We start from the raw sequence: 15,498 nt of genomic DNA on the forward strand, positions 1-15,498 counted from the left end.
CGTTGAATATCTCGCGATATACTGAAACTATGAAAGACACGAATATATGATATGAAGGGACATATTATACGGTATAAATAATTTTTACGTGAATGTTGCATCGGAGGAAATTTTAAGGATAGATGAATATTTTAAAATAGAGCAATTTGTTAGAGGTGTAAGAAATATAAGAAATCAATCATTTCAGATGGCATTGACAGATGACATTAATCTGGGTATTAATTAATTCACCATCGCAAATCTGTGGGTGCAGTTGCAAACAAAAGGAAACATTGAAATGAGTTTGGTGTACCGGATTGTTAAGTTAATGAGCAAACTATTTTGTTACGATCAAATATTATTGCGAAGCATTATGTACCATACGTAATGTAACCATTGTTAATAGCTCACAGCTATTGTCACGCATATATTATACGTCTGTGATTACCGTAACGCAATTATCCTTTGTTCGAAACGTAAATTACCAATATAAGTTAAAATTAGTTCAAATAATATTATATACAATTAATATTAATAAGCCACATTAATTAAAATTAAAATTAGTAATTATGAAATATCAAACTATACAGTGTTCAACAAAAACAAAGTAATATGCAAAGCCAATAATTACAGTCTATTAACATACCTATCCTATTTTCCTATTTCAACTTATTTTCCGTTTTCCAGAGAATAATATTCTGATCAAGATGAACGTGTAACAGTGTATTCCACTTTACGTGATCGATGTCAATCGAACATCGGATAGAATTGCGGCGGTAATTTGCATCTTCGATGCTGGAAACCAAACACTTGAAGGATCGAAAACTGGCATGCAGATGAGCTGACATAGCCGCCCTCGAAAGCGGATGTTGGCAGTCTGCAGCTACGTAGACAATGGACCAGTGCCATTATGTCCGTCGAATCCTAAAACCCCATAGAGTCGTTCTTCTCTGTCTATTATTCCGCTGGTGGCAGGCCACATTGTGTATCCGGTCTGCCACGGGACCCCGGCTATTGTCGGCCCACCTAATTATTCGCAAATCTTCCGCTCCTTGTCAGTACACACCCCTCCCACTCCCTCTTCGTTACTCTCAACGTCGCGAATTTCCGTCTTTGGTAACCAGGCCTCGCTGTTTCCGTTTAATTCAGCTGCAGTTCGAACTAGGTGGCTTAGAAGCTTTTGTTTCACGGTACGTTCCTTCGGCCTTATGCTTTGCTTCCCTTGGCCATGAAATAGCTGGGCCCCATTATAAGTAAGTTTTCTACCGAGACGATTTATATCGGCACGTACAACGTGTTCTTTGCAAATGCTTTTGTTCTATTATATTGAATTTCCGTGTTGTGAATATGTTATGTTTATGATATTCCGAGCACCCGTGTTGGATGTAGATCGCTGCAGAAGTTTCGGGAATCTTTTGACACGGGAATTTATGTTATACTTGTGAAGCTTTGCACTTTTAAGGTTAAAAATGCAGATACGATACAATTGAGAATATTTTGAGAAATAATAAAACCGTCGTTTCAAACTGATTTGAGAGGTTTTTCATATTTTTCTGAAACTTTCGCAGCAACCCTCGTATTGTTATTTCATCAGAGACTATCAGCAAGAAATTTGATGTTAGTTGCCGCGATTTGTGATTAAATTTTGTTGTTTGTTTATTAACGGATCTTAGACCTCATGCTTTTCTAATAAGTGTAGGTATTCAACAATGTCGATCATTAAAATGAGAAGCTGAATTATATGTTGCAACTTTGAAGAAATGAAAAAATATACATAGTTCACACCTTTTCACTTCGAATATTTTTTAAACCTGTTTGCAGCCAATTACATAATTTATATGTAACATTTAGTAAATTGTAATAGTTCGATTAAATATCTAGTACTGAAAAGAATATAATCTTTCAACAATTAAATCCTGTGGATTAAGACATTTTCTTTGCAAATGGACAGGATATTAAATAAATATAAATATATTAACATTATTTTTAAATATTAAGTAAATGTAAAGTTAAGTATTTATATTTATATCTACATTTATATCTATATTTATATTTATATTTACATTTATATTTACATTTATATTTATATGTATATTTACATTTATATTGTATATTCATATTTATATTTATAATATAAATATGCTGTCCTTATAGCGTTGACTCGGTACACCCGTCTCTCCGTTTACACGAATCATTTATCCATTTTTCGTTCCAGGTAAATTCATTTTTAACGAATGAAAATCGCGTAAGCAGACTCTGCTAGCACAAAAGAAAACAAAATATTCGACAAAAAAGCTTGTATAAATATAGAAACACATATTTATTTCATACAGCTCAACAAAAACAAAAATAAAGATATTTCAAAAAACAAAAGTAAATTTTATTCGACGTCACTAAATTCAGATCACATGTAAGAAGGAAATCGCGTAAATAAGAAGCTCGTGTAACAGAAGTGCCGCGTAAATAGAGGGACAGGTGTACATTTTCTGTGCCTGCTAGCAACAAGTATTAAATTTATCATATTGACATTCTTCTACTTACCATAGGATCCGTTGATTCAGGTATTTGAAACGCATACAATGTGGCGATTTTTTCGTACAAATTGACTTCGTCGTGAAGTGAGATGAAAGGGTTTTGGACGCTGAAGAAGTCCAAATCAATATCTAAGATATACGGCATATCTCGTTCCGGAAGATATTGGCGTATGGCGGCGCCGATAGCTGCAAAATCATCCTTCTGAAACATAAACATTTCCGTGATATTTTATAAGCACAACAGGGAATCAATAACTTAGTTGTATGCTCGGCCTTCGACATAAACTCCATAAAACTTCAGTTTTCAATGAAAAATTAACATGCGATGTAAATATAGAATCCACTACAATATAAACGTTCCGCTCTTCAACATAAATTAGGAAAAATTTACATCTCATCTTTCTCGGACTCTACAAATATATTTCCTCTTTCAAACTTATATATTTCTAGCATAAACTATTGAAAATATAAACTCCTCGTTTATCTTTATAATCCAAAGATACACGTTACATTAAGTATTCAGCGCCAACTGCTAAAAAATTGCATTTCCCTAAACATTCTACGTCATTAAACCCACTATTCCACCATTACTTGTTTAACACATGAAGTTACTTAATCAATAACGCAATAAAATTAACACATTCAAAATTAATATTAAAACTAAACCCACGACGAATTAAGAATTCAAATCATACTGCGCAGACCTGATTACCGATGAATCCTACTGAAATTTGAAATGTATCAGTGTTTCCACGCAAAGTGACACAAAATTGAATTGAACGCCGCATCACGCTGTTCGCATGCCGCGCAATATAAATACAGTGGTTCATAAATTTTAAACAATATAAATTTCCGGTTCCCGAGTTCTCGAGTGGTTACAAAGGAGGGACGCTTAAATTCGATCGCAGAATAAAACGACTGATCGACCGTATCGCGTTGATCCCTGTTTCGCAACTCATTGAGCGCAATTTATAAACTGGCCGTTTCTTTGCAGAAGCGGGACCGGCCGAATCCGGCGTGCCGCTCTCATACATCCTGAAATATTATTCGAAACGAGGCGGACGCGTTACTCGGCGTCGCGGTACAGAAGGGAACGGAGCACGGGGGGTTGGGAGGGGACGGTGGGCTTTTTGTGACGCGCAAAAAACAATGACTGCACTCGAATTAATCCTGTTAGAATTGATACTCGTCCCGGTAGCGGGATCGCAATTTGCATGCGTTCATAACAATGAAACGCAACGGCATACGCAGCGGGTCGGGAAGGGTTGCGGTGGTGATCGAGGGGGTGGAGGCTGTCACGAGGAAAGCAGAGCCAACGATCACTATGGTCAACGGCTTTCAAACGTTTAATACGGTCTTCGATAGCCCGGACGTCCTGCTTTTTTCCATTGCCCGCTCGAGTGTCCGTGTAATGAAATTTAATTATCGCTTTTCTTTCCCTTCCTCCGCCACCTTCGATAACACCGAGCGAAACCGACATTGATTCGAACCAATTTTTACTATAGATACATCGGGGAGGGATATATTTGATGCTCGTGATATTTGAATAAGAATCGTAAATGTTGTTTCTATGATGATTGTGGCGTACAACGGGTGACAGCAGATTTTTTGTATCGATTCGGGTGCGGGTTTAGTGTGATTGATAGGGAATAATGAGTTTGTATTACGTACGTAATATGAAATATTTTGATTTATTCTGTGTAGATAATAAGAAGGAATAAAAATAAAGGTGGATTTGGAGAATTTTGATGACTGGATAATTTGCGTCAAGTAAAATATTTTGGAATGAATGTTGGAATGAAAAGCGGGATGTGCCAGTAAGATAATCACCTTCTTATATTGGTAAATATAGATGGTTTATATCAGTTAATGTATTTCCACTTATTCATTCAATTTCTGCTTTTTGTATGTATAAGAACAAATGAAACGAATGAGACCGAACAGAGACAAACTTTAAAAATATCTTTCCTTCCTAAGGAGTTCAATTCATAATAAAACCAGATCCAAATTACTAAGATATAATACGTTCTTAACGCATTCGATAGCACATCGATTCATCGTTTAAGAAAGCGACAACCAAGTGGACGAAAACCACAATTACGAAAACAGACAAATGAAACTTCAAACTGACCGTCCACAGAAAAACCTCAAGTTTCAGCGATACGCAAGAATCGTCTTTCATCGAGCTCAACGATGCGAACCCCGTTTCTGTCAAGTGTCCAAAAATTGTCACGCGACCGCATTAGTCAGGCATTAGAGGAGAATACTTGAATGACCGCTCCTCTGAGCATATTCATTTGCATTCTCCTAACATCAGCTTTTTCGTTGCCCTCGGTTTCCTTTCAGTGCAACTCAGGGAGGGAGAACGCGGGAAGGGAAGAGGAACGGGACCGATGGTGCAAGCGAGACCAATCGAAAGAGGTGCGTTCGTATATTTTTTTTTTCCTTGCCCTCGTGACAATGCACCGTTCTTTTACGCTGAACTACCAAAGCTCTTTCTGACTGAAACCCGTTTCCCGTTTATGCAAACTAAACCAGGCAGGGTGATTCTGACTGGAATCGAGGAAGGACAAAAGGCTCTTACGGAATCCCCGTTGTGCTTAAACCAACAGCTCTGCCCAATGCATGCACGCCAGACGTTGCCATGACGTGTCTGCAGAGAAGCGAACGACCAATCTTCGAATATTCCCCAATCGGTTTCCATTATTTCTTTATCCACGAAACGAGAGGAACTTTTGTTTATTCTTTTTGCGATCTCATTACGCTTCTTCTCCTCCGTTCCATATGGTGGTATATTTTTGCCACCCGTGGTACTCTTAGTACCACCGAGCACCTTCACAGGCCCTTAGTGAATTTTATATCGGCTTATAAATTCGCATGGCTTGATAATATCCTACAATTTGTTTACTTTAGTGGTCGGATGCAGTTCGAATGCTGAACTTCGAATGGCTGCTGGAGATCATTACTTTCTTGATTAATGCAAGAAATTTGTTAACCTTTCGGTCGTTGATATGTCTGTATTTTTTATTTACTAGTATTGCTAGTTATTGGATTATTGAAAATCTTTTTAATTTCTATATTGTTGCAATTTTAGGATAGATAATTTTAGTGTAAATGGTAGTTTACTTTAAATGGTTATAATATTTTTTAAAATAATGAAATGTTCTATTGTCAATTATTTCCTATTAAAAAACATATTCAGGTTGGACTATCTACAGAAATTATTTAAATTTGACAATTTGAATTCTAACCAGGAAAATAGTACTCAATCTAAAATAGTGAGTTGAATTGTGCCTAAAATGATCTTTTAAGTAATTTTTTACACATATTTTTTATATCTCTCTATATGAATGAGAATTACTTGTTCGTAAATAACAAGACTAATTACCCAAATCTTTGAAATAATAATTTAGCATCTCTACACTGGTATAAAGTAAATAGTACATTTCTACTGTTTAATGAAATTACTGTTACTATATTGAGGCTATAATATACGTCTGATTTACATCCTAGGAACTCCCTGCACAATACTTTATAAAATTTTATTACATTATAATTAACCGGAATAAAACGTACAATGCTTGGTAAAAATATCGCGGCATAAGCTTTAATTACTTTGTCAGTATAAAAGTGTTCGTAATAGATTAAAATGACATGCATGTCGCGTTACAAGTGAGAAGAAAGAGCTCTCACTATCTGAAATCATAAGGAAGTTTCAAAACATAATTATAACAGGACTACGTGTAATTTCTATCATGCTGATGTTAAGTATTCAAGAGATATAAAGGTATGGTTGGCCAGAGGAACATTCATCTCCTTGAATATAAAAGACTTTACGACCAGACATTAGGTCGCCCCATAAATTCGGGCAATAAATTCGTTTTGTATGGCTGTTGATATAGCCAAAGAATTTTTATTTTGCAACTGCGATACAGCAATTTAAATGTGTCATATTATGATAATAATATTCAATGAGATAGTATAGTGAAGCATTTGAGATTATTCAGCAAAAACAAAATGCATTGTTATTGACAATGTTGGTGAATGGTACGTCACAAATTGTTCAGTAAACATTAGGCAAATCTAGTAGGAAAATTTTGCTGATCTCGTCATGCTTCATAGACAATCTGCATATGGTTATCGGCTATTTTGTACGCTGTAAAATTTATTCGTGTGCAAAAAGTTAGAAAGCTTAGACATTGTAAGAAACAATACCCTGGGATATTTTAATATAAAATACTGGATGAATTCTACAATTAGTTACGGAGGGAATGGAATTAGCTACGGAGAGAATGAAGAATGAAAGAGTAACCATGCGCGTTTCATATATTATAGATACGTGATACACGCCTACGTGCAATGATGTATGTTGTTTACAAAATTGATATAGCTATTTCTATGAAAAAGAGGATATATTTCATAGAAACTATATTTTTATCTTTTTAATATAGAGTACTTCCTTATTACAGTGATTCCTTATCTACAAAACATAGCAAAATGAACAATTTTTATAAAATTCAAGTGTTTCAATACACTTCCCCAATACAAAACTAAGATCTGCAAACAATCGTAGAAAACTTCTCAATCTATTTCTTTATTGACAAAAGGATTAAAAATCGTTCATTTTCAAGCGAACAATTAACGAAAAAATTGTCTAGATATTGTAAAAAATATACCTTCAAACCTGAACTTTAAGGGTGTTCACATACCTACAAAGTGGATACTGACCGACAAGAAAACATACATATCAAGCATTTTTTCGAGAACTATGTTTCACATAAGTTTCATCAAAATCGGCTGGTGTGCTGATTGAAAAGGTTCCCTCATTAGTGTAGGTCGCAATTGACCTTCTGCCGTATGCCACGTGCGGTATGTGTAAAAATCTGTCGTAGCCAAAGGGTTAATGACTATTGAAATTTAGGAATTCGATAGATTCGCGGCCTCGGGTGCCGTTTGTGAAAGCGTAGCGGGGCCGGCGACATCGCGGCACTTCGGGTCAAGACAATGCGCCGATTTGCATGCGGCACTGGTTGGCTTAATTGCACTTGCGACGGTGCTGTGATGGACGACCGTCTGTTCGGTTAATGCGCATGGAAATGCCTTCGATCTGGCCTGCCACGTGCTGCGCCGTTTGCTCGCATGCTCGTTTGCGAGTCATTCCCGTGCCGCGGCCGAAAATATCTTCCGAAATCGAACCGAGTCGGATTATCGCGTTTTTGCACTTACCATCGGGTGCAACGCCCTGCCTCGGATTCTTCGCGCGAACCATGTAAAATTAGCAGTGCTGCTGTTAGTGCAGATTTTTCCTCCGGTAAAATAATAGGGAACGAATTATGCGCCGTGTCGTGGAATCGCGAACAAGATATCGCGGATACGCTATCGGCAAGACTATGCGTAATGAGCCACTGGCAAGAGTGGCAATACTATAATCACGCGTATTTCAGTATTGAATGCAGCTATTGACGTTTTGTATGACCCTATGCTTTTGTGATGGATATTTTAATATTTTGTATTTAATGTTTGGCACTGTACGTAGGTATTCTGTGTTTTCTAAGGAAGAGAAAGAGTAATATTATTCTTCTTTAACCCCTTGGCTACTGTTGGCGCCTAAAAGCGCTTGACAAATTTGGTTTCGATGTACTGTTGGCACCTATAGGCGTCCGAAAAATATTATTGACAATAATTGCAGCAAAACTCGCTTAAATCTGACGTAAGTGAACTTTATTTCAACAGTTACATCTTCCGTTAGTCATACATTATATAAATGTGACTATTTTCGATTGGTTTAATTTAGTTCAATTCAGTGTTTTCATAGTTTTAATACACTTTCTTAGAAATATGCGTTGACGCAAAATTCTGCCGTCGCCAAAGGGTTAAGGACAGTACATTTTACTTGGAACTTTTTAATTCTGCTTTCGTTATATTTGTGGAAGTGAAACATTTCGGTGCTATGTGAGATATGGATAAATGTCGGAGTAGCAGATTTGAACATTCGAAAAATTGGTATTTGGATGCTGTTGCATTGTATTGTCTTTCTTACTCACGATTAACACACTTAAGTCTAGCGTATCTACCGTATAAATTTTTATAATAAGTATATACGATATATTTATAACATTTTTTGGAATGTGTCATTTTCTTCCTTTCTTCTGTACCACGATGCAAAGCTACGAAATTTCTTTCACAATTCTAGCTGTATAATCAGCAGTTACTCCATCACCAGTTACCCTGTATATCGGTAGTAGACTAACTGTCTGTTATAACTGTAATTTAGGCTGACATTAGTACAACGTTATAATGTGCCCCGTCTACATTCACAGCAGAAAAAGAGAGGCAAAATCATGGTCGAAGGCGTGGCGAATCGGATAAGTTGCACTATCGCCTTTTAATCAGTTCATTTGGCTGAAGTAAGTAGTACTTGAAAGTTCACTTGTCCTTTCCCGTTGTAAGGAACCTTTTTACTGGACAGTTTTTAATTAGTCTGATTATCTAATGCCACCAGCTTGAGCAACTGTCCACTGTACAACGGAAAACTGATAAACTTACAATTAGTGAAACGGGTAAGTACGAACGGTAACAATAAAAAGACAATAACTAACGATTAACAGAAATTTTCTCATGACAACCACGCACACATTGAAACACCACAAACAAAACGTAATATCATAAAGACTTGTTCTTCTATCTTAAGGAATTAGACGTCCAAACAATGATGCAAGTAATTGAAGTTAATTGCGATCGTGGTTGCAAAAAGTACGTATCTAATTACTTGGAAGACCAGTATCGAAACTGATTTGATACAACGGTTATTATGTAAACAATAGATCATTCTTTTGTCTCCGCTAAACTCCGTTGATTATAAATTCCTCGTAAACCCCAGGAAAAGCAGCTCGGCGGAATTGCTTGGAAACGATATGACAAAGGGGAATTCCTGTTTTTTCTTTCGTGACCAACGAACGCAGCTATCGTGGTTAACAATAACCGACGAGCTGCTGTTTCTTTGTTTCCGGCAATGTTCGCGATGATACATCGCGGTCAGAATTGCTTCACTTGCCTATGAGTCATTAGAATCGAACACTATGCGTTTATGGAACACGCTTCGCGGCTCGCGATGCTCGTCACGCGTGCGTACTCGCGAGATAACAGCGCCTCGATGCAAATTAAAAATCGCATGACAAAGATAGGGGATTACGGGTGTTGCGCAATCGCGCACTTAATGATTTCGACGTATAAACCAGTGATACATGACTTCCCGTTTCGTACACTCTATTGGTTGTTAAATATTATGTTATAACTTGCATTATAAACGCTCGGCTGGATTGCGGAATTCGAAATGAAAGTAATCATCAAATTTGAAACGTTATGCTTGTAATGTGTAGCAAGAGAAAGTTTTGCATTCATGATTTTCATTATACGTCTTATTACAAAATATACATGTACGTGTTTTGTAACGAGACTTCGCATTGAATGCCAAAATATTAGGTGTGACAGAATATTGTGGACCAAATATTTAAAATTTCAATTTTCATATGAAATATGTAAGAGGCAAGTTATGTATACTGTGGATATTTACAAAATGAAGAAATCATGAGAACATCATTGTACTGCAGATTTAAATTACTTGTACGACTTGCATATTACAATTTAATTTGTTTTGATCAGTATAATCATATTTCGTGAGATATATATACGAATCTTTTTAAACTATAAAATTTAAAATTGATACTCCTTAAAAAGTTGCATCTAGAGATACAAGCTAATAAAATACCAAGTAATTGATAGAATGACAGTTACACGTGAAATGAGAATTAATTCAGGTTTAGAAAATTTGGAAAATCATATTGTCGAAAAGTAATTGTAGTTTTTTACTTAGTATATAAATATAAATTGTAAGTAATAGGTCAAAGCAGTCTAAATTTAATCAAATCTCAAGTCATATTATACTACATGAAAAATTAATGACGACGTCATCTGCATGGGTGTGTTTGAAGTGAAAATGAAAATTTAAATGTCAGCGATTTAATTTAATAATCGAACCGTAAATTTTTATTAAGAACAGACGTCAGTAATAAAGACGGGAAGCAATTTAGATCGGTGAGTGGTGATTTAGTTCAAAGATCATTTGCGCGTCTTAGATCAAAGAGATCGCCATAAGAATCCCGAGGAACATCTGCAGCTGGAATTCAAAGATTGCGCAAAAGCTGTTATCATTTCTTAACTAGAACAAGGGAAAAAGAAAAATTGATCACACCACTTCAAGGAAGTGATTATTGCTGCGCTCGGAAAACACGAGATGCGGTCAATTTTAGAAAGTGACGTAGTCATCGTGAAGCGACACGTTTACGTTGTCTAGAATAGACAACATAATTAACGATAATTAATGATAGTACTTTAGAAATAGAGGAAATGGAATGTTCGTGTGTATGCTTTCATTAACCTACACGAATTATAAATATTCTTGAATAAAACAGAAATTTGTTAGTAACAAATATTTAATAATTTCAGACATCTCGTTATTTGTTTACCAAATATAATTTCCGTATAGTAGGTGTTTGTAAATACTTTGCATTAAAATATACTTCATCATTTTCTGAATTGTTTGATTTGATAGATGAAGTTATTCGTTGTCGAACAGGATTGTAATTTTTTCATAAAAATATTATAATTTCCAATTGTTACTGTAACATTCGAATTGTTAAGTATTTTATGCAATACAAAATATATTTTTAAATATATTTAATCATACTTTTTAAGATGATTGTGCCTAAATAACGTTACAAATCTGAATTTCTATATTTGCATTGGAAATAAAATAAATAACTCTTCACAGTAGAAACTACGAACAATAAATAAAGACAACGTTCATTTTATCTATAATTGAAAAATAATCAACATTGTTCGTGAAATAATTACGAATTGTAATGATTAATATGTATCAGTACGAGCACGAGACACTCTTATAAAAATTTAATTAAAACCATTCCTCCGTTAATTAAACAGTTTCGTGCAATTGCAAAAGCCGGCTTCTAACAGAGTTAGTGAAGCTTACAGCCGAAGCAAACAATTTCAACCCTAAACTACCCCCTTGAGTTTTAATTCAGACGATGGAGTGGTTTTGTTCCTCAAACTCGTTAACAGATTCGGCGCGCGGGACTTTACTCCGACACCCTTTTTATTATTTCTCGTCTTTTTTCGTGCACGGTCAGCCGGCATTCCACTTTTGCAATCAACGGGGTACGCGTGTGAGACTCTAGGGACGCCCCGCTGCATTCGGTGACCTATCGCGTGGCAGATGCGACGCCGATCGTGACGCATTGTGCTCGTACAAGGCAAATTAGTTCTACGAATGGCAGGGTAAAATTCACAGTGTGTTAATTAAAACAATACCACCCGGCGCGACAATTCGAATTCCGCGCGCACACATCACACTTCACTACCTTTTTTGTTGTCCTGTAGAAAAGAAAATATATTCTTTTATATATCGAAGCTACCCCTCGGATCTAATCTGCAGTGAAATCATAAATTTCACTGCAGATTAGTATGAACTGCATTTTCATTTTTATTATTTATACTCGTTTAAAATTCAACCAGTTTTCCGGATAGGATTATAAACGTTGTTAAACAAATGTTTTCTAAATTCATACTCTTTGTTTTTTATGATATTATGTTAACACTAGGTTTGCCGGGTGAATCATTTAGTCCCATTTTGAACTTCGCGAGGGAAATGACAGATACCTTTTACATTTTTCTCTGCCACTTGTACTGACTTTTATCAATATCTCTCATAGTTTGATTTATGAGATCATTGTGTATAATTGTTGTTTCTTAAGTTGTTTTTTTAAAGAAAATGTGTGATTTTGTTCATCGGTGAAATTGATCCTTATCTGTAGAGATAAGTATGAATATAAAAATGTCGGTAAATCTAGTGTTGATACGTCTTTAATTGATACAGGATTATTCTTAGGAATTTAAGGGTCTGTTTCTATAAAGCAAGGAACACTGTTGTATATTTTACTTACAATCGACGTTTCCCAATTTCGTCTTCAAGGGAATCAACAAGCCAGCGATCCAATGAGATCCAACAGCCGGAAATTCTCAGAACACCTAACTTCCTGAATAACAGCCTCGTGGTGGAATCGAACTTGCGCCAATTAAACGGGGATTGCAACGTATAAAAGCAGTGGGACCTATCTTAACGAATTATATGCTATGAATAGTAGCCCTGGTTATATACAGATCAGTTAAACAATTATTAAAGTATAAAAATGTATAAATTGTAATCATAATATTGTTTATGCTGTTGTTCTGTTCCACGTAATTCTGTTCTGTTACCATAATAGTATAATAAAATTTGAATTTTCATTGTTCGAACATCTTCATACCAAATTTTGCTTCGAAAATAAAAAGAATGTACACAGAAACATTGCAATACTAAAATTTGGTTAAACGCAAACATTCTAATTGCCAATGTAAGAATTAACACTAAAATTACAGATGAGTCAAAATGACTTATTTCGAGCTTCTTCCTTCTCAATCACCGACAAGTTAAAACAATTTTCCCAGAAATTATTCAATAAATCGATTTAAACAACCGCAAACTAGGATACAAGCAAACTAAAACCACAATAAACGCGTTTTTATAAATGTTACAAGCAAATACAGAACAGTCGATTTTACTAGACGGTAGTCCTAGCGTTAAAAGGCACTTACGTATTATACAGTTTACCTTCATTTATAACAAATCAAATAACCAATAGTAACAACAACGATACCAATAATAAAATATTACCAATTCGTTAGAATATTAAATAAACACTAACCCACGCCCAAAGAAAATGACTGACTCTCAATTATAAAATAAATATGGTCCCTATAACAAAGAAAGTCCGTGACTACGTGGAGAACTCGGTTCCATCCTACGTGGAATGGCTTGCACACGAAGTTATTCAACCTCCTCGAGTGAAGTCAGCGACCAGTCGAATCGAAGAGAGTTGTGCGTGCGCGTTGGAATAGATTACATGCAACGCGTTCGATCAGCGCCAATAAACGGCCGTGGCGATCCAGCACGTCCTCTAGTTGGGCCTTAGAAGACAAGCCGCTGCTCAGTATGCAAGTTCGGTGTGGGCGCATCCGGTAGGCGCCGTAAGCACAGAAACTCACGTTGCATTATATATCCGGCTGTCGATACGGGCGTCATCCCGATGATAAGAATAGAATAATAGAATTTTCTATGAGCCTACGGCGTGGCACGACGCGCGTTACGGTCGTAGTGGTCTACGCCGGTGACGTGATGCAAAACGAAGAAAATGTACGGGGACCTTTTCCGGTCTGATGATCAACGACGATCTTCTCTGTGTCTTCTCTCTGTTTCGCGTATATCTTTCCTCTGGATCTCGGCTGTTCGGGCTTCCTCGTCTTTTTTTGTCTGTATAGGGGCTGAAATCCCGATAACACCGGCGACATTGCAGTAAGCACGCGCTGTCGTGCACGTACAGCGACTCCACTTTTCCGTGGAACGCTGCAACAACGGCGGGCGAGTATGGCTGTTAGCCGAGTCAACGCTAAAACTACCGAGTAATGATTTCTTTTCAAATTTTTATTAACACGTTGACTGCCACAATGGTCACCGATGACCGGAGCTTCCAAATTGCCGAAGAACAATTACGATAACAAACTTGATTTTAGATAAAAATATTTAGTAACACACGTAGCTAGCTTACAGAGTAACACGACTAATGTAATACTAAATCATTAATTATTATTTTTCTTAGATTTTGGCATAAATCGACTCACGATGTGTATTTTGAATCGTGGTCTTTATGCACGTTTGACGAAAGTGTCCTAAGAAAGGGCCGTAAAACGGTCAGTTTTGCGACCCGAGTCACTGCCGTTCTTTACCGTTAGTTTGCTGGTTTTTTCCCCCAAAACGGTCAAGAACATATTTTTCTAGAGTTAGTTCTGAACGAGCATTCCAGGCGAACGGTTACTAAATTTACACGAATACATGTACTCTGTTTTCTATTTTTAATTAAAAAAAAAAATAAATTCTTTTGGAAGCCAGACCTGCTAATCATTCAACAATTTTCAATATCATTTGCCTTTGTTATTAAAGAGTAAGTATTACTATTCGAAACGCTAGAAATTCTCGTGGCAGTCAACATGTTAAACGTTAGAACAATACGTTTTTTGAGATTCGAAGAGTCTGTAAATATACAAATTACGCCTTCTTATTTGGCCTTTATCGCATTAAGAATATTGTAGAATGATTGCCAGTTGCTTCAAATAAGTTTTATTAACTTCAAAGAGGATATTCAGTTATGAATGTTGGATGAGTATAAAATAATATTAAAAAACAGGGAATCCATTTATATATATTTTACTGTTGCAATTGTGTTTGATGTAGTCGTGCTTGGCAGTGAGACTGATTGGAGTCTATGGAGTGATATGGATTAACTAGTTGTAAAATAAAAATTCTGATGTGAGTCCATTTGACCCGATCGGTGGTTTTAGTGTTAAGAGCGGATCGCGTTAGGATCCGATATTATTTTTATTATTTTGGATTTGTTAGAGACATAATAATTTTATGTGAATTTTTATCAAATTTAACGTATTGACTGTTTTAGTGCTAATGATCTTCTCAATGACCCGGTAGAAAAGTGCCGAGTAACGCGACCCTTACTGTTGCATTTGCGTGAATATCTGAAGTTATTTGAAGATTTGTCACAGAAGTTTCTGTATAATTTCGATAACTGAAATAATAATGTTGAAATATGTCATTTTGTTTCGTATGGTAGTTGTCAAGTTCATGAATAGTCGAGAATCTTCTGGACGATCTAGATCCAGTAAAATAGCGACATGTTCAATTGCGATTTTATTATAATATATTTAATCAACAACTAGCGTTCATTAACGCGTGCACTAATGTTTCAATATCGGTAACTCCATGAATTCGAATTTAGTTAAAATCTGTCGTGGCGAATATTTC

General features: G+C 36.0%; 1 protein-coding gene across 4 annotated transcripts in view; it reads right to left on the reverse strand.

The window, feature by feature from the left end:
* LOC116424171 (UPF0489 protein C5orf22 homolog) overlaps positions 1-15,498 on the reverse strand; it is a 749,516-nt gene that overhangs the window by 283,347 nt on the left and 450,671 nt on the right. For all 4 annotated transcript variants that reach the window (XM_076369573.1, XM_076369575.1, XM_076369574.1 and 1 more), the window contains one exon: positions 2,521-2,715. In XM_076369573.1, the coding sequence (XP_076225688.1) occupies positions 2,521-2,715 (195 nt within the window). The remainder of the gene's footprint in view (positions 1-2,520; positions 2,716-15,498) is intronic.

The sequence above is a fragment of the Nomia melanderi genome, chromosome 7, assembly GCF_051020985.1.
Source record: "Nomia melanderi isolate GNS246 chromosome 7, iyNomMela1, whole genome shotgun sequence".
Classification (NCBI taxonomy): Eukaryota; Metazoa; Arthropoda; class Insecta; order Hymenoptera; family Halictidae; genus Nomia; species Nomia melanderi.